The sequence below is a fragment of the Rhinolophus sinicus genome, linkage group LG07, assembly GCF_036562045.2.
Source record: "Rhinolophus sinicus isolate RSC01 linkage group LG07, ASM3656204v1, whole genome shotgun sequence".
Classification (NCBI taxonomy): Eukaryota; Metazoa; Chordata; class Mammalia; order Chiroptera; family Rhinolophidae; genus Rhinolophus; species Rhinolophus sinicus.
In genome coordinates, this window is record NC_133757.1 from 8,007,168 (window position 1) to 8,031,944 (window position 24,777).

General features: G+C 37.3%; 2 protein-coding genes across 19 annotated transcripts in view; one reads left to right on the top strand and one right to left on the bottom strand.

Moving 5' to 3' along the window:
• Positions 1-24,777, bottom strand: part of LOC109458899 (uncharacterized) — a 184,317-nt gene that overhangs the window by 89,392 nt on the left and 70,148 nt on the right. The gene's annotated exons all lie outside the window — the stretch shown is intronic.
• The window catches only part of ATE1 (arginyltransferase 1), a 218,032-nt gene that overhangs the window by 79,599 nt on the left and 113,656 nt on the right, over positions 1-24,777 (top strand). For 14 of the 18 annotated variants that reach the window (XR_012498369.1, XR_012498368.1, XR_012498370.1 and 11 more), the window contains one exon: positions 13,058-13,178. Coding sequence is in view for 10 of the 18 variants with exons in the window: in XM_019752925.2 (XP_019608484.2) it covers positions 13,058-13,178 (121 nt within the window). In the remaining 8 variants the exon portion in view is untranslated. Of the gene's footprint in view, positions 1-13,057; positions 13,179-20,830; positions 20,867-24,777 lie in introns of all 18 variants that reach the window. The other 4 variants (XM_074338963.1, XM_074338959.1, XM_074338961.1 and 1 more) reach the window with 1 other exon arrangement.

Genomic DNA, 24,777 nt, shown 5'->3' on the forward strand with positions numbered 1-24,777 from the left:
AATTTGACACAGTTCAGCTTAATTCAATAAATATTCATTAAGTACTGATTGAGAACTCAGTCTATACAAGGAATTCCGCCTAGGCACAAGGAATGCAAAAAGATGATGTCCTCCCAGCTCTTAGGAGACTCCAAGTTGGGATTGTGGAGAAGGGGAGATGTGGTGCTGAAGTGAGAGAAGCACAGCTTGTAAACAGACAACTGCAATAGAATGGACTGAGTCCTAGAATAGATTTCTGTAGAAACCCAGTTACCCCTGAAGACGCCAACCCGGACCCTCCTGATCTGAAGTAGGGTTCCCTGTCTACTACCTAATGTGCTTTTTCTTCACAGTATTCACCATACTTTGTAACGGTGATTCCGTGTGATTGTTTCCTTAGTGTCTCCCCTTCCAGTAGAGGTCCCTGAGAAGCTGAAGTAGCAGTGGTGTTTGTTGTTCACGGCATGCCCATGACCTTAGTGTAGCGTCAAGCCCGGCAGGTGGTAGGCATTTCGTTACTACCTGTTCCCTTGCAAGAATTGGAGTGCAGGGGATTGATGATTCTGCCTGGAGATGGGAACAGTGATGGTGAGGTGAAGCAGAGTCCGAGGAAATCTGGGGAAAGAAAGAGTAGGCAGCATTTAGTTCGGTTTCAAAAGTGCAGTAGGCATTTAGACCAAATGAACAGTCACGCCAGCCCGGATTAGAGCCTGTGCTTAGATGAGTGCCCTGGGGTGAGTGTGCTGGGGTGACAGTCAGCTGAAAGCAAGTCTCGTGCCACACAGTCAAGATACCTGCTATCTTTAAAGCAGGGAGAGGTCTGTAAAGCCATGTGCACATTGTGGATGCAGAGTAACTACTATGTGAGAACAGTACTATTATTTTACAAACATAGGTTTATTGTGATTAGTAAAATCTAAACTGACTTCAAAGCATTAATGAATTTGTAGTGGCTTTTTATTTTGTGTAATATCTTATCAGCTGTAACTCAAATCACAATGCTATCTTATGAAGGCCTCTGAATTTTTGTTTTATGTAAAAAGGGGTCATCCTACTTTACTATAGGTATTGGAAAGTCGGAAAGGGGTTTTAAATGGAAAACGTACACAGTGAGTTCTTTCTGGTGGCAATGGATTCACGAGTGTGAACTTGGAATCAGCCCCTCTTGTCATAGTCATCCAGGTAAGGATGGCTTCACCTATGGTAGTGGCAGAATCAGTGACAAGTCATAGTCTAAAAAAGCAAACACCTAAATTGAGTCTTCTTACCAGTGTGGCAAAGGCCAAATTTAATATACACATTCGTACACACATGCATGAATATTCATTTGAATATTTAATCTTTAGCAGAAATTAAAGAAGCGTTAGATTGTACTTTTTGTTTTCTTTTATTCTTTGTCTCCTTTCAATCTATTTCTTTTTTTCTTTTCCTTTCTCTTCATCCTTTTCAACTTATGACCCTTCAGTTTGAAATTAAATTTGGCCTGTAAGTTGACTCCCTGAATCTTTTCTCCACAAGCTTTCTTTGTATTTTCTAGAAGAAAAAAGATTAACCCAGGGTTTCCAAAATAAAAGCAAAGATGGTGATTAAAACCGAATCCGAATCTTTATTCTCTATTATTTGCTAATAGTAAAATAAATAGCCTAGTCTTAAGGAAGCTTTAAAGTAAGTCCTGGAGCCTCTGTGAACCCTTGGATTTTAATTAAAGAAACACGGAATACCATCACTTTTGTTTGTCAGTGGAAAAAATATGTATTTTTAAGTTTTCAAAGCTTAGCCTAGCAGCACATGGAGTACATCTGTTGGCTTTCCGAATTTGGGGAACACAAATGGATTCAGATGTTTAGGTCCTTTGTCTTCCTGGTCTCAGCTCACCTCACCAACTGAGCCTGGCACAATCCAAACACACTTTCTGAAAACAGAGCAGCTAGAGTTACTTCTCAAGCACTCTCTTGGGGACCGATAAGTCAATCTCTGTTTATGTAATGAAATCGGGGAGCAAGAGGTCTGCTGTCGTGCTTCGCGCATGGATTCCGTTGGTGTTGCCTTTCAGGGAAAAGACTGGATTTAATAAGCCCGTATTCTTCCTGGCTTTCTCCGAGGTACAGCCCACTCGAATGCACTGTTTGGAACTAGTTTTGTTTAGTGTCCGAGCTTCTCTTGAACCAGTTGGTTTTAGTAAAATCAAATAGGTTTATTGTAGAAAAATGGAATACTGGTATCAGCTTTACCTGATAAAAGACTTAAATGTCTAGTTCATCTGTTTTTTTGTTGTCAGTGCTGCTGGTGCGTTTTCTCTCTCTCTCTCTCTCAGTAATCTTGTTTTTGTAGTATTCTTACATTTTAATTTAACTTGAATTTTCAAAACAAACTGCTGCTTTATCCTTTTCTCAAATACTCACGAAATCCTTCATATTTTAAAAAATATTTATAAAGTGTTCTTGACATTGAAATCTCATAAAGATATTTGCTTCAGGACAAGAGATCAAAGGAAAGTCCGTTTGGTTTTAATTTGAAAACTGTAAAAACAAAATACCCTCAGAATGGCAGGGTGTGAATTGGTACCTTCAATTTTATTGCAATCTGCCAAGCCCATCCCCAGATGTTTCCAATTAAAAGCCAAGAATGCTAACTTGGGTGAATGTCATATGAAAGCATTTCCTAACTTTTCTCTGATTTTCTTTTTCTGAGAAAAATAACTCTCAAATTCTTTAACTTTAATTAAATATCTTCTCATTTGCGTGTTGTTTAAACTTAAAGAAAAATGTAACACTTAAAGAGAATTATTACATGTCAGATTTGCAAACATACGTAGTCCTGAATACATAGGGGTTCACATATGCCTTCTTATAAAGGTGGGGAAAAAAAGAAAAAAGGTTTTTAAAAGATGTTAAAGCCATTTCATGTATTTCTGGATTTACTGTAATCAAAGAGTGGACATTTTAACACTGAGTTTGTTTAAAAAGGGATGGTTAGCAATTTCAGTGCCTTTTTCAGGGTTGTTATTAGGGAATTTTCCATTATAATGTGAATAATAAGCATATCTTTCATTTTTGATCAATTGTACGTTCAATTGTGTAAGAAGTACTTCTGTAGGAATCAAAGAAGATATAATAAGATGAAAGAAACGAGAATGTAATTTAAAACCATGGGTTTCGTAGTATTTCTCCAGATAATGCCAGGTTCATGCATGTGAAAGTGCTTCCCATTCATCGTGCTGCGTTAAGAAGAAAGATACCCACTGGTAATAAATTTGAAATTGTGGAAATTGGCATTTGTTCAGAGAAAAGATGGAATTACTCATTATAACTAACCTAACTAACATTTTGAATGTAAAGCTAAAGATAATTTTCTTTTGAAGCTTCAACAAACTGTAGACACAGGACCACATACTAATCTGTAGAGGTGAAACAGTTGGTTCTCATTTCATTTCTTATTTGGTGACGTTTTTACAGACATGTATTTGGGACGCAGAGGGAGTCAGCTATGTAGGTCTTGGATCTATATTTGCTTTCGGTAAGTGACTCCTTTTTCCCCCCAACATGGTGCTACTCAGCCTTTTAAGACTCACTGCAAAAGGGAGCTCTGGGGAGGAATCTCCAGAGAAAGCTGGTTGCTCACCTTTGTGTGCCACCACCAGCTTGTTTCCAGTTCTTGTTGCTCTTCTTGGTATTGTGGCCCCTGGACTTTCCGTTGCAGCTACTTTGTGCTTCCACAGCCCCTGGGCCCACCAGCCAGCTCTACCACTGGCTGCGGAAGTCGTTGGAGCAAAACTGCCTCCTCCTCCCCCGGCAGATACTGGGCGCCTGCCTCACAAGGCCCATTCCATCTCTTCATCCTTGGTGCTGGTCACCGTCCCTGTGCATATTGAACAGAATTGTGATTTTTAAGATTTTTGGAAGTTATTTTGAAAATACTTTAAAGAATTGTCAGTATTTTAAAATGTGGGTATAGACAAAGAAGGGGAATCGGAGTATGGTCCTGCGTTTCTCACTACCATTCTTCATGATCTTATTGTTCTATCTCTACAATCGACATAACGTCTGTTTTCAGTACTTTTTTAAGTTACAGATTTCACTCAGATGATATGCAGAACTGTTATGAGGACATGTTCTTAACAAACACGAGGAGAACTCACTGTTACTGTCATTGCCAAAATGACACTGCTCAACTCTGACAAGGCCTTTCTCAAGTCCCATTTCCCTCCTTTAAACAACAATTTAATATGAAACGCTATGCTTTTTTAAAAGAAAGTATGTGCCAGTGAAATATTTTCAGCTTTGAGGAGCTAAAACTAAATTGACATGAACCAGCAGTTTTTAATCTTGAGAATTAGAACCCCCTTTTTATTTTTTAAATTAAATTTATTGGGGTGACTGTTTATAAAATTATATATGTTTCACATGTACAATTCTGTGATACACCATCTGTATATTGTGGTGCATGCTCATCACCCAAAGTCAGATCTCCTTCCATCACCATATACCTGACCCCCTTTACCCTCTTCTACCAGCCCCGCTACTCCTTTTCCCTCTGGTAACCACTAAACTGTTGTCTGTGTCTGTGAGTTTTAGACAACACAGTTCGTTTTGTTCTTATTCATTTGTTGCTTTCAGTTTTGTATCTCACATATGAGTGAAATCATATGGTTCTCAACTTTTTCTGACTTACTTCACTTAGCATGATAATCTCAAGATCCATCCATGTTGTTGCAAATGGCAGCATTTCATCTTTTCTTATGACCAAGTAATATTCCGTTGTATATATATCCCATGTCTTCTTTATCTAATTACCTATCAGAGGACACTTAGGTTGTTTCCATGTCTTGGCTACCATGAATAACGCTGCAATGAAAGTAGGGGTACATATGTTTACGGATAAATGTTTTCAGATATTTGGGGTAGATACCAGAAGTGGGTTTGCTGGGCAATTCCATTCTTGATTTTTTTCAGGAACCTCCACACTTCTTCATAAGGGCCTCTTTCTTCACAGCCTCTCCAACATTTGTTATCCCTTGTCTTGTTGATAATAGACATTCTGACAGGTGTGGGATGGTATCACATTGTGGTTTTGCTTTGCATTTCCCTAATAGCTAGTGATGTTGAGCATTTTATATCTGTTGGCCATTTGTATGTCTTCTTGGAAGAAGTGTCTGTTCAGGTCTTCTGCCCATTTTTTAATTGGATGTTTGTTTTTTGTTGTTGTTGAGTTGTATGAGTTCTTCGTATATTTTGGATATTAGCCCCTTATCGGAGGTGGTGTTTGCAAATATCTTCTTCCATTCAGTTGGTTGCCTCTTTGTTTTGTTGATGGTTTCTTTTGTTTGATGTAGTTCCATTCATTTTTGGTTTTACTTCCCTTTCCTTTGAGGTCAAATTCATAAAATCCTCTCTAAGACCAAGATCCATAAGTTTAGTACCTACGGTTTCTTCTATGCAATTTATTGTCTCATGTCTTTTATTTAAAAGGTCTTTTATCCATTTTGAGTTAATTTTGCTATATGGTAACAGCAGTCTAGTGTCATTCTTTTGCATGCAATCCCCATCAAAATCCCAATGGTATTTTTTTTAAAGAAGTAGAACAAAAACTCATCAGATATGTATGGAATCACAGAAGACCTAGAATAGCCAGAGCAATCCTAAGAAAAAGAGAACAAGGCTGGAGGTGTCACACTGCCTGATTTCAAATCATACCACAAAGCGACAATAATCAAAACTGTGTGATGTTGGCAGAAAAATAGACACACAGACCATGGAACAAGATTGAGAACCCAAAAATAAGCCCAAATGTATGCTTATGTGGATAAAAAAATTTTCGACAAAGGAGCCAAAACCATGCAATGGAGAAAAGAAAGCCTCTTCAGTAAATGGTGCTTGGAAAATTGGAGAACCCCCTTTTGAATTCAGTAACTCTTATAGGTCCTGTTGTGATAGTGTCTTTATACTTTTAGCGTTTGATGATAATTCATTGAATTCCTAAAGTTTGGGAACTTTGCTTAATAAAAATATGGTGGCGCTGCATCATAAATACAAATTCAGCAAATATTGATTAGTTCATGTGTGCCATGTTAATGTGCAAGGCAGAACGTACTGAGTAACCAACTCTCTTAGAGGAGGAAGTAAAAAACATGGCTGGAGTGTACTGGACTCACTGTTCATTCATCCAACAGGTATTTACTGAGCAGGTTTTGGGACGTCAGTGAATAAGTCAGACTAACATAACCTTATTGCTACCGTGTTTCACCCAAAATAAGACCTACCCTGAAAATAAGCCCCAGTTAAGATTGTCAGACAGACAGACGCATTTAGTACGTTATGACGATGTTCCAGAAGAAGATGACATGACTGTATTTGAATAAATGTAGATTGTCGTACATGAAAAAATAAGACATCCCCTGAAAATACGCCCTAATGCATTTTTTGGAGCAAAATTTAATATGAAACACAGTCTTATTTTTGGGGAAACACGGTACATTCCATCATGGAGTTTCCTATATATACAACAGTTGAGTAAATTGATAAGAGTATTAGAAGGTGTAAGTCCTATGGGAGAAACATAGTAGGTGGGCTTCATTGAGAAGGTGACACCTGAGCAAAAACTTAAAGTGGACGACAAGCTATGGGAGTACCTATTATATGTGTAAGATCAGAAGAGAATGGTCGGTGAGAAGCCCTGAGGTGGGAGCAGGCCTGACGTGTTCCGGGAACACCAAGCAAGCCAGTGTGGCCAGGGTGGATGATGGTGGAGGGGAAAAGTAGCAGTAGACCGGCCGAAAGTGGTAGACAGGGTGGGCCGTGTCCCTTAGGGCCTCGTTGGCTGTGTCCTGGCTTGGGCTTTCATTCTGCTTCAGATGAGAAGCGTATAAACAAGTGTTTCATTTGACTCTGGATTGCCAGTAGATTAGTGGTTGCCAGGGGCTTGCGGAGAGGGAGTGGGGAGTGACTGCTAATGGGCACAGACTTTCTTTGTAGAATGATGAAAATGTTACGGAATTATGTAGTCGTATTGATTGCACAACCCTGCGAATATGCTAAACACAACTGAACTGTACACTTTAAAAGGGTGAATTTTAGGATACATGAATTACATCTTTTCAAAAATTACCAAACAAATTGACGGCCAAGGTTTGCTATTTCTGCCCCTTCTCCATGTGCTCAATCTAACTTTTGCCTTTGAAAATCCGGATTTCCAACTCGTTACACCTTAACTGAGGGAAAGCCTCTTAGTGCTGTTATTGGTGGCTGCATTTTCATTAGGAGTAACGGATGTTAATCTGTTTTAAAATATCCTTGCTAAAATTTTAGTGACTGTTAAATCAGAAGTTTCCAGATTGTCACCCTTTCATATGCGCTTTAGATACCTGTGTTCACTGTTCTCATTATGAAATGATAGTGAGATGTTTTTAGCCTCTGGCTACCAAAGTGAATGTAATTTTTAGGCCAAATTCTGACTGTTATATTTTGTTAAACCAGGATATTCTCCATATAATTTATTGTGTTTCTTTTATAGGGTAGAAAATTAAATCAATATGATAATACTCTTCAAATTATGGTCTAAAGCATGCAAGTAAAAAGAATGCCTGTTCTTCCATTGACCAAAACCCAAAATTGTATGATCTCTTCCAGAAGAAGCAGTTATTTTTTAATAGAAATAGAGCAGGAAATGTATTTAGCTAGGGTTTTTCTCTCCCCCACTCCCCCCAGTGTTTTAGATTGAGCTGCGGCATTTCCTTGAATTTCATTTTGTGACAGCCTAGTAAAGTTGATTGAAATGTTATGAGCATATTTTAAGTTTTTCTTTTTTTTAAAAGGGGAGTATAATGTAAGTTGGGTGTTACAGATAGTCTAAGTGGTTTTCTTTCAAGAAAGTAAAACTTGAATACTACAGTTGTCCTCTGAGCAAAACATTCATTCTTCTATAGCAATTCAAAATAAAGAGGCACTTAGTTTGTTTTTGTTTCATTTTACAGTTCTAAAACAGTTTGTAAGCAGCCACAGAAGTTCTAACACTCAGTGACGTTGTACATCACAGTATTCTGAACTTATTTATTTCCCTTTGAGGACTTTGAATGGAGTGGTTATCCCTCACCAGAAATTAATTAATAATAAAAAATATACATTTTTTTCTCTGTTCTTGGGCTTTTATAAGATAACTTTTACCTTTTCTAGGCATCTTGAACTACATTGTCGTCTCCTATAGCCTCCCTTTTCAGATACTTGGCCCTGCGTGGTAAGATTTCATTGTGGTGCTGTCCTTGTTGGGTTGGTTTTTTTTTGTTTTTTTTTTTTTTTGAGACAGTGTCGGGGCCGGGGGTGGGGGTCTGAAGGTCATCTTCTAGATCAAATTGAAAGAATGCTCTAAAAAATGGTGAGTTAAGCCCTGTCAGACCACTTACATTTTTAAATTTTTTAGTACTTTAGAAATCGGTGGTAACTCAAATTTCTTATTTACAAAAAGTCATGCATCCTATGAAAGAATTAATCTACTTTTACCTCATTGTTCCAATATGAATGAATGTACTTAGAGGTTGATTAAATATTTTTTCTTCTGAACGTGGGAAAGTATGTCCAAATCCTTAAGTAATTACATTCTTACTACAGACATTTCTCATTTTCTTAACACTAGCCGAAAAGGCAGGGTGGCTTTCAAACCTTGCATTTTTCATTTGTGTGATGGTGACTTTAAGTTGAGCTTTAAGCACTTTGGTCACTTACCTCTCAACTAGCTCAGTTTAGAAAGCATAACATTTCAAAGCGGTTTATTTCATAAAACTCTTTGCATTCTTTGGCTTGAGAGAATACCTGAAGCGCTGGAATAAGCATGTACTTAGGAGAAAAATAACGTTTTAACCTAATATGAAAATCTGATTTCGATGATGAGCAGAAGTTCAAATGTATATGTTGATGGTTTTTCAGTGAGAGAAACTAAATATTTAAAGAGTTTAAAACCAAAATGTCTGACCCATTGTTATGAGCAAGTATTGCCTTAAAGGAACATTGTGAAAATTGAGGAACTTTGGACAGTTGTACGTAGTAACACTTAAGTGTATTCTTACGTGTGCGTCATCCAGGCCTGTCACTCCCAGTAGGTTGTGAATGATCTAGAGGCATGCCGTTCATCTTTCTGTTTCCAGCACCTGTTGCCTGTCACAAAGTGAGGATTCAGTTAATGTTCACTGACTGAATACTTTTGGTAGCATCGCTGTTCAGACACTGGGTTCATGTATATCCTCATGAAATATGTCTGTTTTAACCTTAACGACTCAAAGTTGATGCCTGATCGCTCCCCCCTCCACTGCTTAATTATTTGATCTGTGCATCTTAGCCAGTCAGCACTCAGTTCCTCCTTAAATTAGAAAAGGGTGTCATTTGTGTGTTTGTTGGTGTTTTTAACTTAAAGATGATACATATATTTTCTTTTTACTAGACACTCCTAGGAGTCTCTTACGTTCTGCCATCACAATAGAGAAGATACTTCATTCCATTTTTATTACTGTTTCTTTGTTCATGTTGGTAATATTTTTGTATAATAAATCAGAATCCTAGACTAGTTAAGGGAGAAGAGCCAGAAAATTTGGCAAATAAGGAGCATTGAGGAGGGTTTAGATCTACCAGGCACTAAAATATAATATAAAGCTTTAATAGTTAAAACTATGTGGCACTGGCATACGAGTAGACAGAACATAATAAATAGGAAGTCCAGAAAGAGAGGTAAATATATGTGGAAATTTCGTAAGATATCAGAAAGACATTTTAAATCAGTGGGGGAAGTAACGATTGTTCAAAAAATAATGTTGAGGCCATTTGTTAATCATCTGAAAGAAATTAGGTTGGATCCTTTTCTTCTACCTTATACCAAAATAAATTCCAGATGGAGCATAAATGTAAATATAAAACTATGAAATCATGAAAGTACTAGGAAAAAAAACATGAAAATGTTTTTATAATCTTAAAGAGTGATGGTGGCCTTTTTAATTATATTGGAAAACTTAGACACCATTTTTTAAAGTCATAAATTATACCACTTATCAGATTTCCACATGGCAAAAGAGCATGGCATACAGAGTCAAAAGACAGATAAACTAGGAAAATCCAACATACTTTACAAGCTAAGGGTTAATTTCCTTAATATATAAAGTTTTTTAATTAATAAGGAAAGACCAGAAATCTAACAACACAATGGACCAACTTTATGGAAAAGGAAATACAAATTCCTTTAAACATAGGGGAAGATACATAATGCAAATTAAAACGACAATGAACTGCCATTCATTTCTCAGATTGACAAAAATCAAAAGTTTTGGTAGTATACTGTATTGGTAAGGATGTGGGGAAATCAGCACTTGGATATATAACATTGCTGATGGAAATATAAAATAGCACAACTTCTATGGAAAATAGTTTTGTGCTATAAAACTGAAAACCCCTATGCCCAGCAATTCCAGTTTGGGATTTATCCTAGACATAATCACAAATGATATAATACACAAGAATATTTACATTTTTCCAAATGGTTAACCATTTTAAACCAGCAATTTTCAAGGTCTAGTTCAAATCCTTGCCAAGACGTGTTTCTCAGTCTTTTTCAATACAGCCATTTTAATGGGTATTCAGTGTTATCTTATTATGGTTTTCATTTGCGTTTTGGTGACTAATGTTGAACATCTTACTGTGCTATTACACATTCATGCATCTTTGGAAAAGTGTTTGTCTTTTGCCTTTTTTTCTTTAAATTGGATTGTTTATTCTTACTATTGAGTTGTTAAATTCTTTATATGGTTTGGACACGACTCTGTTGTCTAATACATGTTTTGTTAATATTTTCTTACAGTCTTTGGCTTGATTATTTTCTTAGTAATTTTTTGAAGACAGTATGTAATTTTGAGGTCCAGTTCATCTGTTTTTTCTTTTACGGTTAATGTTTTTTTGTATCCTAAGAAATCCTTGTATACTCCCAAGAAAATTTTACTCCTTTTTTCCCCCCTAGAAGTTTTATATTTCTGGGTTTTATATTTAGTTTTTTTTAAACCCCATCAGATTTTCAGAATAGTCTATAACCAAAAGGGGATGGGGGAAGATTTAGAACCACTGATTTAGGCTGCTGTATAGTTTTTCAGAATTGTTAATAATATGGACAGCTCCACATAATTCTGTCTCTTTCCCCCAATAAAACAGTTTCTGACTTAATGGAGAGATTGATACTGCTTTTGCTAAGATACCAGTGAAACATCTGGCTTCATTATGCTTCTTAAGTAAATTATTAAAATGATCCTGTTATGAATTTTAATAATAGAGGGGTATGTGGACCACTGGGAGCTGCCCTTGAAGATGACCTTTGCTGCTCTAGGGCAGTAAGGCAGCAGCCATTCAGTAACTGTCTGGGAACATCAGAGTCCGAGACCTGAGTTCTGGTCTTCATCCTGTCACGCTTTCTCTCAGCCAGCAAACATTCCCATTTCATCAGAATAAAGTCCACAACATGATATTTGAGGCTCCACAGAATCTGATCCCAACCTACCTTTCCATTTCTGCAGTGCCTTGCTATTTCCTGTTCCCCAGAGTTGTACTGCGCCCAACTCTGCATCCTTATTTATGCGGTAACCTTCATCTAGATTGTTCTCATTCCTTTTCAGTCTGCCCTAGACTTAATCCAGTCAATCTGTTAAGTCCCAATAAAACTCCACCTTCCCCTTGAACTCTCTCCCAACCCTCTCAAGCAGGAATTAATTTGTTTGAGCACATGTTATGTAGTTTCTCTGTTAGCTTTCAGACTTCCGAATGCTTTGAATGCTGGGAGGACATGGTGCTCATTTTAAATCTGAGTGATGCTTCGTGCAGTTCCCAGTACGTGGCAGGCTGGTTATAGAGTGCCTTTCTCACGTAATCCTGTATGAGAGTGCTAAGCCCGTAAGCAGTAGTATTCTGTGCACTGGGTTTCACACTATGTAGTGTTTTTCAAAGTCTTAAGGATACAATGCATTTGCTATTTGTGAAAGCAATTAAGCAATTTTGGTGTTTCAAGAGCATCATTTTAAAAAAAAATAGAGTAGATGAAAATAAAGGATTACATAACATGGGTAAGGATTCTATAGTAAAGGTTTGTTTCTGGTATTATAGTTGCATGTATGTTTACTAGATTATGATATAAAATGTATTTCTTACTGTGTGTTGTAAAAAAAATTGAAAAACGCTGTACTAGATTTTAACATCTATAATGAAGTTTGAATTTTAAAATTTAGAGAAAAGACATTTTGAATTTTAGCTAACTTTGATATTTCTGAAATTTTTTACTAAAGATGTCACAAAATTTGTACCATCCTCTGTTAGTTGTCTACCAAATTATCTTTAGGTGAATGATTTTTTTTTTCTTCTTCAGCATCTATTGTCTAGTCTTTATTTTAGATTTGGGTACATCATTGGCTTATAAATATGTAAATCATTTTTTCTACAATAGAGTGAAGAAACTTTAGAGGGTTATACAGATGTTTCTCTGAAATTTCTCTAAGGTTTAAAACTTTATTTACATTTATTAGTTTAGGTTACTCATGGAAGTATGTTGACAAGACAGTGGTTTTTAATAGATTAGAATGGAATGAATATTACCAACTGAGTCTACAAATTGGAAATATTGTGACTAAGGATAGTGAAATTTTATTTGGAAAATAAGTTTATACATAAATTATAATGCTCTCATATATGAAAAGAAATTTCCCTCTGTTATTAACTAGCATTTAAAAGGCACCTTGATTTTGAAACTGAGTATCCCTAGCAATCAGGTTAGCAAGAATCATATGTTAAATATTTTTTCCAAAAGAAGGTAGAAACTCAAATCTCCCAAGTCAACACAGGCATCCCAAAATGGGGATGCGTTTCTTTTAGAGAGCTTTTGAATCAAATGTGCATTCTAGAAATGGGAAAGCAATTGCTAGTAGTCATTTAGTATGTACAGTAAAGCTGTTTTCTGGTTGACTTCATTTAGATTTGTGATTAAAACCTTTTCTGGAACTCTGGAGCCTTGGAACTAGGAAGTTACTGTGCTCATTACTAATGCCTGTGCCTTTTCCCCATGTCTCTTTTAGGGTCATTACAGACCTTCTGATTTGTTGTGTCCTGAGACATACGTGTGGGTACCCATCGAGCAGTGCCTGTCTTCGCTTGAGAACTCCAAGTACTGCCGTTTCAACCAGGACCCAGAAGCAGGTATGTTTGGAGCGGAACTGGCCGGAAATCGTTGACTTTGTTTCTACAATTCATGTGTTCGTGGCTGTGGCTCTAACAAGGTCAGGTAGCTTTTTATATATTATAGAGTATGCCTGCGTGTATGCATGTGTATGTGTTTGTAAGCTAGAGGGACCATGTGCACACAACACTCACGGTCAGAGTTTTGCAAATAAATGCAGGAACCTCATGTTTTTGTGCTGCTTATTGACCAGGCTTTTCTCATTAGATTAGTTTTTGCATCATGCTTTGAGGGCTGATACTGTTCTCCACTACTTTTACAGCTGTCACAGTGCATAAAAATTGTTTACTAGATTACTTAGCCAATAAGATAGAAGTATTGACCAATTGGACTGAATACAGCTGTGGAATAGTTTTAGGGGTGGAGGCGCTGACAGGCTGTGATGGGTTTTGTGACACTACTTTTTTTTACTTCTTGCATCTCTCTGGTGCTTCTCCTTTTCTGTCCCTTCGGCCACCTCCTGCCCCAAAGAGCGCCAGCCATATTTTTTCTCTGGTTATTCCCCTTTAGACACTCTGTGCACCAGCAGTATGTACAGACGCTAAAAGCATTGCCCTGGAGTCACACTTCCTACATTCAGACCCTGGTTCCATCATCAGCTGGTAAACTCTGTGCGTTTACACGATTTGATGATCTCCCTGGCCTCTGATTCCTGGCCTAGCGTACTGAGCTGTAATGGGGATTCAGATAAGATGCACACGCTGAGAATAACCCCTGTGTGGTGTTGGTGACGAGGCAAATTAGGAAGCTGCATCCCATAGACCATGTTTCTTCGAAAATCAGACCCAGCCGGACAATCAGCTGTAATGCGTCTTTTGGAACAGAAATTAATATAAGATCCGGTCTTATTTTACTATAATATAAGACCGGGTATAATATAATATAATATAAATATAAATAACTGGGTCTTATATTAATTTTCGCTCCAAAGGACGCATTATAGCTGATTGTCCGGCTAGGTCTTACTTTCGGGGAAACACAGAATGCCACAGGCTTTCATTGGCATTTGTCTTTATTTCTCCCTTTCTCTGAACAAATGTGCAGTTCTAGTCACCTCCTTGTTGTTCGAATGCCACTCACAGTTTGCAGAGGGCCTCCACACAGCTGTGCCCATCCTCACTGCCCTCTCACTGTGGCTGTGTTAATCAGGCGAGGGCCACCATCCTCTCAACGCTCTTGTGATGGTCGCATTAGGTTGCTGTGTGTCTTCCCCCAGACTGCGTTCCTGGGTGTTCCGATGTGTGCGTCACTGACCTTAGAGACCTCAGCACTCACCAGAGGAGATGCCCGATGTACACTTCTTTGGAATACATTTTTGTACTAGCCACCTGCGGTCTTAAGTTTGGGGAAAAAAGAGGGAAAGAACTGGAAAGACGAGGGGAGGAGGAGGGAGTAAGTGGAAAAATCAAATAGGAACACAAAGGGGGCAAGGAAAGAAATGCAGTAATTTCTTTTGTTCTATGATGTGCATATTTTTTTCATAAATCAGGCTTTCTCTTATAAAACAAATTGGTTCATTGTATTTTGTTATCTTTAGCTGTTACGAAATCAAAAGTGGGCACTTCTTACACGTGATGATACCTTAGAATCTGATGAAGAGTGGCCATGTGGACCCGGATGATTCAGGCCAGGCACCCCGAGGTTAGCCCCAGGATTTCTAGATAATTCGGTTTCATTGAACAACTGGAGCTTTATAGCACCTTAAATTATTAATCAGAATCTCATCATTTCATTCTAAATAAAGTTATTGGACAAACAGATATGTTGCTTAAAAGCAAACACTGAATCTGACAATTAGTTCTAGAGTCAGGCTCAAGGAAAGCACATATTTATCTAGTCTCTCCTCGCACAAAATATTTTTCCTTTTAGCTTTTCTCCGGGTCAGGTCAGAGCCAGTCCCTTATGGTACAAGCTGCTGAACATCTTACAGCTTCATTTCATGTTCACATATAAAAATTTATCTTTATAAGTTCCTTACAACTGAATAATAATATGATCTTAAGTTGGTTTCTGACTCCCAAACTTATGACACAATTTCATCTTCCCATTTTTCCTTCTTGATCTATTTTAAAAGTTGCTTCTCTTCCTATGTAAGACTTGGAAATTAAAGCAATCACCAGCTCTCCCTGTTTTATAAATTTTTTATAAAGTTGAAAAGACATCTGAATCATTTCCATGCACTGAATGGACATTCAAGTAAAGATTCATTCATGTTAATAGATTTTTTATTCATTTTCCAAAATAAGCACTAGTGAGCATATCATGGCAAAGAAAATTTAAAGTTTCGTATTGACTGGTTTTTGTCAAGTGTGTGCTGTACCCAGTGAGCAATGAATATATAGCATGTTCTTTTCCTATAATTTAAGTTACATATCTTACAGCAGTAGCTTTGGCTCTTACTATTAATTGTTTATAATTCATTTACAAAAATCAAAGGAGTAAATTTCTTTGAAAATAGTGCTTTAAAGTATTAAAAAAAAAAAAATCACCTGAGTAAATTTTAAAGCTCTCACTGGCTTTACTCAGTGATTCATGAATCGGGCAGCATCCCATCTAGCAAATAGAAAGGAGCTCAGAGGAGCTGTACAAAATGAAAAACTTCTGTAGGCGGAAGGGGGTGGAACAAGGAAGTTATACCAATGAAGATCTGATTGTGGCAAAGTCACTTTCTTTAGGGGATGGCAGGGGTCTGTCATGCAGATTGCCTCATAGTGCTGACCAGGTAATTCCAGGTTGTCTGGTTTAAATTCCATTCCTGGGGAGCCTGAAACTATCCTTAAGTTAAATATTAAGTCTTGGTTTGGTGACATGGGGCTTAGCACAAGTGACTCCATTTTGGGCCTTTTGTCTCATTTTTAAAATGAAGATCCTTCTTTGGAACTTTCAAGTGAACACCATACAATTTTATCAGTGCTGAATATCACAGTCCAGACACTATTTGAAATCAGACTTATATCCTGTGGTTTTAGGAAATTAAAATGCAGTTCCATGCTGGAATGTATGGATCATGCTGTGAAACTCGGTCATTTGAGATTTAAATGACAGTCTGAGAAACTGTTCTCTTCTCTGGGGCTAGTTTTACTTTTATGTGACCCAGACTCGGACTCAGAGAGAAAATACAGAGCTTAATATGGGCAATATTGTTAGTCAGCATGGTGCTTTCTTCTTTCAATCTTGTTTCTCCTCTCATCTGTTCAGTAGTTAAATTACAGAAGGTACAGCTGAGCACATGGGTTTCCGTTAAACACAGTTTGGCTACCAGGTGCATCAGTGGCCGCTTGTAAGAAAAATTACATTTCCCCCCATCCTGAATTGCTGTAGGCCTCTGGAAATCCTGTTCTTCCCTGCCTTCGACCCCCACCGAACGCCCCACATTTTGGAGTTTGGGTTCTATGGTTATTTCTCAACTAGGAAGTCTGTGTAACAGTGAAAACCTATTGTATTTACTGCTTAAGGTACTGTGGGGGGGCGGCGCTGACAAACAAGTAATTTGGAAAATCTAAAGAAATTGTTTTGTTCAAAAGTAGTCTTTTGTTTTTCAATTCAGGAACTCTGCCTACTCTAAAGAAAGGATTTCGAAAGTTTCTCAAATGATTTTTAAGTAAAAGTCTGTTAGATTGCTTCTAAATCAATGGTTGGATATGTATAGATTTTAAAAATTCTGCATCACAATTGCATCTTACTGTTTTTGTTTAAAGTATTTAAAAAAAAATTTCCTGGAACACTAGTAGAAAATTTGTCCAAATGCATTAAACCACTACTAAGAAGAAAATTTTAATGACCTGTAGTCTCATTATATAGCAATAATCCTTGTTAATATTTTTATGCCCTCCTTTTTTACGTTGTGCATGTATCTGTGTATTTTTTTCCTCAAAATGAAATAGAAATCATACTTTACGCTTTTGTTATTTTTACTTAATACTTTGTGTTGCTTCTTTTATAAGGAAAATTACTTGACTATTGGCCATTCAGCAAACAAATGCCTCCACTTACGTAATAGGCAGTGTCTAATATTGATGTTTTACAAGTGTCATTGAAAGAGTAAACCAGATGTTTGCTGTTGGTTTTAGAGCCACGATTAACTATGATTTGATTTGACTCTTAATGTTGGACAAATATTGTAAAATCCTTTGGTTCCAGATTTACAAGAAATTAAAACTTTATTGACCATATACTATTTCCCAAGCACTGTTTTACCTCAGTGTTTTCCCTCATGTTACCTCAGTTTATCCTTAGAATGGAATAGAATGTTTCATCATTGGCTCCTCAGATATTGTTTATTACAAAAATGACAGCTAATAATATTTAATCAGATTTAAAATAATTTTAATTCAAATATTGCTCTATAATTATTTTAAGTATTTCAAAGGCGCTAATTAGAATAATTTTTTTCTATTTCTACTTATAATTACAGTAGTATACATTTCACAGATTAATCTAGATTTTACTCTTTTGTATACATACTTTAAAATGTTTGCAAGGAGTTTCCTAATTGGTCTCTAATGTAACTAAGCCATAAATTATTAGTAAGGGTATTGAATTTAAATTATAAAAATGACAACACCTGATTTTGACTTAGTGCTTTATGCATTTACCCAGGTTAGAGAATTTCTAGGACACCTTAAGTCTTCCCAGTAGTTGCTGAAAATCTAGTACGAGAAGCAGTTTCCTTGTTGGATCCTCAAATTCCAGCGGCTCCATCTGTGTTGTTTTATGTTGTTTCATTGGTTTCTTGTCTTCTCTCTGTACTCCATTCTTCTTTCTTGCTGGCGTGGTTTCCTGGCATTTTTCCCATACTTCTGTAGTTTCTGTCACATGTGCCTGCAGAAAAAGCAAGTCAATTTGACCGTGCCTCTTTTTGTGAAATAATTGGGTTCAGCAAACGCTCCGTCCTGCATTTGCTTTCTCAAATGCTTTCTCAAAGCCTGGTTTTACTTCCTGAATAAGGGTGTGCCTCAGCCAAAATGTCATCCCAGTCACTGGGAAACGATGCCTAATGAGAAAGCACATTTACCAAAACTTCCTGGGGCCCTAAAAGTGGACTGCAGTATCAGTACATTTTTTTCAAATCTAGATTTGAGGTTGTCTTGCCCCCTGGAAGTTGCAAAGTGAATGATATTGATTGTTGGGTATTTAATAAACATATTCTTCATTACAAATAAAGATGGTGGTGCTTTGACGTAGCTAGCTGGAGATAGAACCAGTTATAGTCTACCATATGTCATAAAGGACATAAGCATCAAACAAGAAGATCTTTGGAAATTTGGCTCTTAGATTTGGTGATTCTGGAGGACGTGTTTTGATATGAAAATGTAGAAAGTTACAGTGTCCTAATTTTTCAGTTTACTTCCTATCCACTGAAAATATCACTTTATTATTTTATTAACTATCTTCCCACTTACCTTCTTTTCAAAGATATCCTTATCTAGATGTTAGTGTAGTCCTAATATGACTCATGGTTTAAAAATTAGAAACTAGATTTTCCTAGTTTGCGTGGTGTTTTAATGAGGACACTGTGAAGTAAAAAAAACAAGCTCTTCCTGCAATATTTGTGCGTACAACTGAAGTATTATACCGTTTTATTATTTGCTTTTTCTATTAAAAATGTGAAACTAAGACTTACTAAGATAAACTTCAACAGTTATCAATGACTGTTCTCATTTTTAAAGAATGTTTTCAAGCCAGTGTTGCAGAGAAATTTTTTAAATATTGTTTTATAGATTTTTACCAGTCAGTCTTTGCTCAGTAAGCCAGGCATGAGCAGTGAGCCAATGACTGAAAATTGTTAGAGCCCTGGCCAGAGGCGACTGAAATGCCTCTTCAAAGGTTTGAAAAGCAGACTTAAGGTTTCCATTTCTCTATTAAAGAAATATTTCTCTGATCCCTTTTCTCTTTTCTTATGGAATAAGTAAAAACACTTTTTAAACACACAATTCTGTTTACAATCAGCTTTTAATTTAATAATTCCTGTATTAAATAATAAATCTCATTTCAGTATCATTCCAGCAGGCTCAGAAATATGATGCTACAGAATGTGTCTATAAACGCTCCTTCTGCCGCCTCCTAACGTGTGGCATCTTACAGTGCCACTTCGTTTGAATGAAAAAACTGACTTTGTTTTTATATGTGTGTGTATATATATATAGATAAATATATAGAGAGAAGGCTGTTTAAGTGCCGGCTGAACTGTGATATTCCACTGACTATGAGACATCATCCGTTTTAAGCCCCCATATCACTAGGAACGAAAAAATGTTGCCAGTTAGACTCTTCCTCAATCAGCAGGATTGATCTGGATTTCAGAAATGTAAAAATGTGAATCTTAAAATAGAGAAAATGTAGTTCAGTCTGTGCACCATAATACCTGGCAAAACTGGGGGCTGTTTAGGAAACTAGTTTTTATGTGTCAGGGAGCTTTGTGGCCTCTGAATTCCAGGCATCAAATATTTTATAGCTGGAGCTTGTGCTTATGTATCAGTTGGAAGGCCTTGATTTTAGGTACCTTTATATAAAAATGAGATCACTATCATTGATTGATGATAATAATAGCGTTCTTTTAATACTCTGATCTAGGTACTTTAAATTTTTTGAGATGATATATAACTACTTTACAAGGATATTTTATTGTAATGAAAGTAAAACCTTTTACTACTGAGAAAGCATTGAAATGCTGTAAGCAGATGATCTCCATGCTTTCTGGTTTTAAATTTAAAAACATTCGAAAACTTTGATGTTGAAAGGCAGCAATAAAAGTAGAGAATTTAAAAACTTTGCTTAGCCAATAAATTCAGTGATCTCTGCCAGTTGATGGAATGATTAAAGATTAAATAAATAAACAAGGGACAAAAGATGGTGTCCTCGGATGTCATCAAGCCTGTCATCAGCCCTAAACTAATCTGCCATCGATTGAACATTTCCCTACCTTGTGAGTTATCAGTAAATATTCTTGGTTCAACTTGTGGCTCTGTGGTAACAGAACATGAATCATTAGCTTAATTGGGAAACCTCCTTAAAGGATATTTGATGGTATATTTTTGGAACCTGCATCATTTGATATGCAGAGGAATAGCTACTAGCTGTTGGAGTAACTAACCCAACGACAGACATAACAACCTCAAGGATTCTTAAATCATTCACACCCAGCTTCAAGATGAGAATGGAATTTCTCTGCATTTGTCTGCAAGGTACTTTTAAACTGTTTAGATTGTTTTTTGGGGTGTTAATATTCAGTTTCTCTGCAGAAAAATAAGCTATACCATGAAGGTATGGGAAGTTATGTTTATTTTATGAGTGTTCTTTTATGTGATGCTAGCAAAATGCTTTTAATATAAACATGGAAATGGGTAGAATTCCTATTCTTGTAAGAAATGTATTTTCCTAATTGCCATTCGTTTGAAATAGACATCATTTAGGGTAGACTTGACTTGTTCACGTTCTGTGGCATGTTCACTGATAATAAAACAGAATTTGTCTGCAAATAGGAAATACATACTGACAATAGGGAAATAATTAAAGTTACCTGCTTTACTAACCCCTATCAAAATAAGAAAATAAAAATTTGAGCACTTGTAATGAATGTTAAAGAGACTGTCTTAGCTTGGTTTCTTTCCAGAAGCAGATCCCGAAATACGAGCTGTTACTCATTCAGGTAATTTATTTGGGGAATGGTCTCTGGGAACAGGAGTAGTGGGGGATGGGTTAGAGGGAAGAGGGGAAAGACAATATAAGATGTGTTACTGTATGATCCACCACTCTAAGGACTGAAGTTTAGTCCTTTTTGGAAACTTTCTGGTGTATATCTCAGAAATGGCCACCTGAGGGACCAAAGGAAGAAGTACATGTCCACTGGCTTCCATTTTCCACTAGCTGATGATTGTCTCAGTGGCTGTGAATGTCTGTGTCTTTACTTTGAGTGTGAGCTAGTGTAAATGCACCGTTGGCTCTTGTGGGCCCAGGCAACTGCTACATCTGAAAGGCAGGAAGCAAGACAGATGGACCTGCCACTTGGTCCTGACAGAACCGTATACCGTTGTATGGCGTGAGTCGGAGGCAAAGCCAAGGGGATAAGAGGCATCTAATGTAGAAAGAACAGAAGGAGGTGGCATGTCCCTGAGGGCAGTTGGCCATGTCATTTGCATTGGAGCAGATTAAGAATTACGAACATGAGAAAGTGGTGGACTCTTTAAAAAAATTATTATTCAGTTTGTTAAAGTAACATCTGTTAAAATAACATCTGTTTCTTTAAACATTTAAATTAAGATTACAAATCTTATTTTCAATGTAGAAGTCTTGCAATCATTTTTAAGGGCTTTTAAATAATGTTTGATTGCATTTACAAGATGCTAAGTAAATGTCTTTGAACGTTTTTAAACTTCTTTTATAAATGTAATGTACCCAGTTTCCCCTCTTAATTCAATTGTCTGACAAAGTACTCTTATAAATCTAATAATTTATAGATTTAATGAAGCTAATTTTTTACTGAGTGTGAAATCACAAGTCTAAATCAATTATTTAATTATGTATATCCTATTGGAGACAAAAGTTATTATTTACCTAGAAAATTTCCAGAAGTCTGCTAAACAGCTACTGCAACTAAATAAGTGAATTTTAGCAAGGGCACAGGATACAAGGGTAATACGCGTGTACAAAAATAAGTTGTATTTTTATATATGAGCAGCAAACAATTGAAACTAATTTATTTAAATCCACTTACAGTAACTTAAAAGAACATACAGCACTTAGAAATATATTTATCAAGACCAGTAAACTGGATCTTGCAAAGCATGACTCAGGGACCTAAACAATGGAGACAGTTACCATGTTCATGACCTGAAGGAAGTTACGAGAGTGCTCTGTTTTTATTCCGAGGGGTCTGGTTCTGTCAAACATTACAAGGACAGAAAATAGCAAATACGTTCCGATTATTAATACTATCGTATTTATTCTCAGACATGTCCCTTTTTCATTGAGGTTTTCCAGTCTGACAGACACACTGAAGCCTGTTCATAGTGCTTGTCGGTGGCTCCATATCCCAAAGAGGTGGTCACATAGCCCACGACAGGTGTCCCCTTACCTAATTACTGCATCTACTCACTGCAGTTTGCATCCCATAAGCCCAAAAAGTTAGATCTTGACTGGCATTTGCACTACATTTAGGTTTCAAGATACATCACCAGTTCCCATCTAACTATCAAGAGCTTTGAACTTGATGGAATCCTACATTGTGAGATTCTTAAGATCACTTGCATTAAGAGTTGAGTGATACTGTATCCAGTTGAATTTTAGTATCTTTCATATAGCATTCTCTGACTATTCATTTGCAACTTCCCAAATCAGTCTGTTAACTTTATTTATACTTACTACTTAATCATTACTGTTACTTAGTGACAGGTAACTGGAGTATGGACACCCAGTAACATTATGTTAGCATTTAACCCAGAAATGTAAGGACCAAGGTTCTAGCTCAGCCACACATTAGCTTTGTGATTTTAGGCAGGTCCAAAGTGCTCAGCCTCAACTGCATTATCTGTGGAGCTGGAAATTCAAACTACATAAAGTTACGTGCTTTATGACCACTGCACCTTGAAGACTTTTTGTGAGGCTCAGACTGTTTAAAAACTGGGATGCGTCACACATTGAAGATACACGATTCTGAAGCACCCGAATTCATATGCGGCTGATTTAACATTTTCTGTAATTGGGCCAAATTTCGCTGTGCTGGACCCTTCATCCTCCTTCTCTCTTCCTCACTGTGTGATCAGAAGATTAAAGTTGTAGTTTCAGGTGAGGCCAAGGAGTTGAAGACAGTGTTTCCCAAACTCCTAACTGTGGTCCACTGTAAGAAATGCAGTTTACATTGTGACCAGGGCACGTTTCCATGTGTACCTGCTCACAGGCACAACACAGCTGAAACAACGTGCCGAGTAGAACTCATCCTTACGCCTGAGATGCACTCGGGTTCTTTTTAGGAAGTGCTTGTCACGATCCATTACATTGATATCGTAACCACTACCACTTACAATTGGACCACTCGTCTGGGCGAGCTGAGAGACGGGGTGTGGGCAGAGGTGGGGCTGGATTGTCACTCCAGTTCTGCTGCTACTTCTGTTGAGGTAGGTGGAGTAGTGGTGGCAGTGATTGCTGTGGTTAATATTTATTGGTCTAAGATTTGTACTAAATGCTTGTCTCCTGTATCATCTTATTTTATCCATTGCTTTTTCCTCTAACTTAGAATTTATGAGCCGAACGACTGGTGAAAGAAAGGGGCTGGGATGGGGAGGGTGTATGAGAGTATTCCTGTCACTGGAAGGACCTGCACGAATTACTAAATAGACACCTCAGGTGTAGTCAGCGAGAGTCCTGTGCTGAGTGGTAGAGACTTTGTATGTACAGTGGGTGCATCCAGTTCTTGGCCCTGGAAGCTGAGGTCAGAACGCGGAATGTGCAGTCTGTCCCAAGTGGCCCTTTTTGAATGGCCAGTCACTACCTTGGACAGCTTCAGTGGACAGCTCCAGCTCAGCTGTTGTGTCTGTGTGATGAAATTTGGGTGTTTGAAATAAATAATGGGCCCATTCATCAAAAATGTGAGCAAAGTTTTGGCTATAGGCAAGAGTTAGGCTGTAGCCAAGTTATAACTTATACAGCAGGTTCTGGAGTAATACCATTTCATTATAATGTTGATGAGAAAAGAAAATGGATTCTTGGTCAGGACCGCTGCGTACGTAGAGTTCGCACATTCTGTCCACGTCTGCGTGGGTTTTCTCCGGGACTGCAGTTCCTCCCACATCCCACAGATATGCACATTAGGGGAATTGGCGAGTCTAAATTCACGCAGTCTGAGTGGATGTGGGTGTACCCTGCGTCCAGGGAGTTGGTCCCACCTTGTGCCCAGAGCTGTAGGAAGAGGCTCTGGCCACCCACGACCCTGAACTGAAATAGTGGGTTGAAAAAGAATTTTCTTACTTGTTTTTATTAATCCTTCTTAAATGTATGTGTAGCTCACATTTATTTCAGTCTTTCATATTAGAAGTGTTTTGGGTCTTTATTTAGAAGTTTGGTGATGTTTTTGTGACCAGAAATATGCCATAGGAACAACTCATGTTTGTATCAGGCTGTGGTGGAATTGGTTTCATTATATGTCGTTTAACTTAAAGCTGCAGTTTCTAAGAATCTGTCGATGAGGGAAGTGAGGACTTACTGTACAGATTTAAACCCATCTGTATTTAATAGCGTTTGTACTTTCTGGGCTTTCCTCGTCTGTTGCTAACAGACCTCTTCACTGTTTCTTCATTGTGATGATACTGAAACTAAGATACTAATTTTGTTCACGGTTTTCATTTTGTGTTTTATTCTTACGCATACACACGTGGGCTCTGGGTAAGAAATGCCACTTGTAAATTGGTGAGGTGACAGATTGGTTCTTTCCCACTGTCCTCCGCTACATTAGATTTAAACCTAGGACTGGAGCACAGGTTTTTGTTCTTTTTATAAAGGGTTCTACCGTCAATCTTGGTCAATACTTTAATATTTTTATATTTTCCTGGGATCTAATTTTGTAAT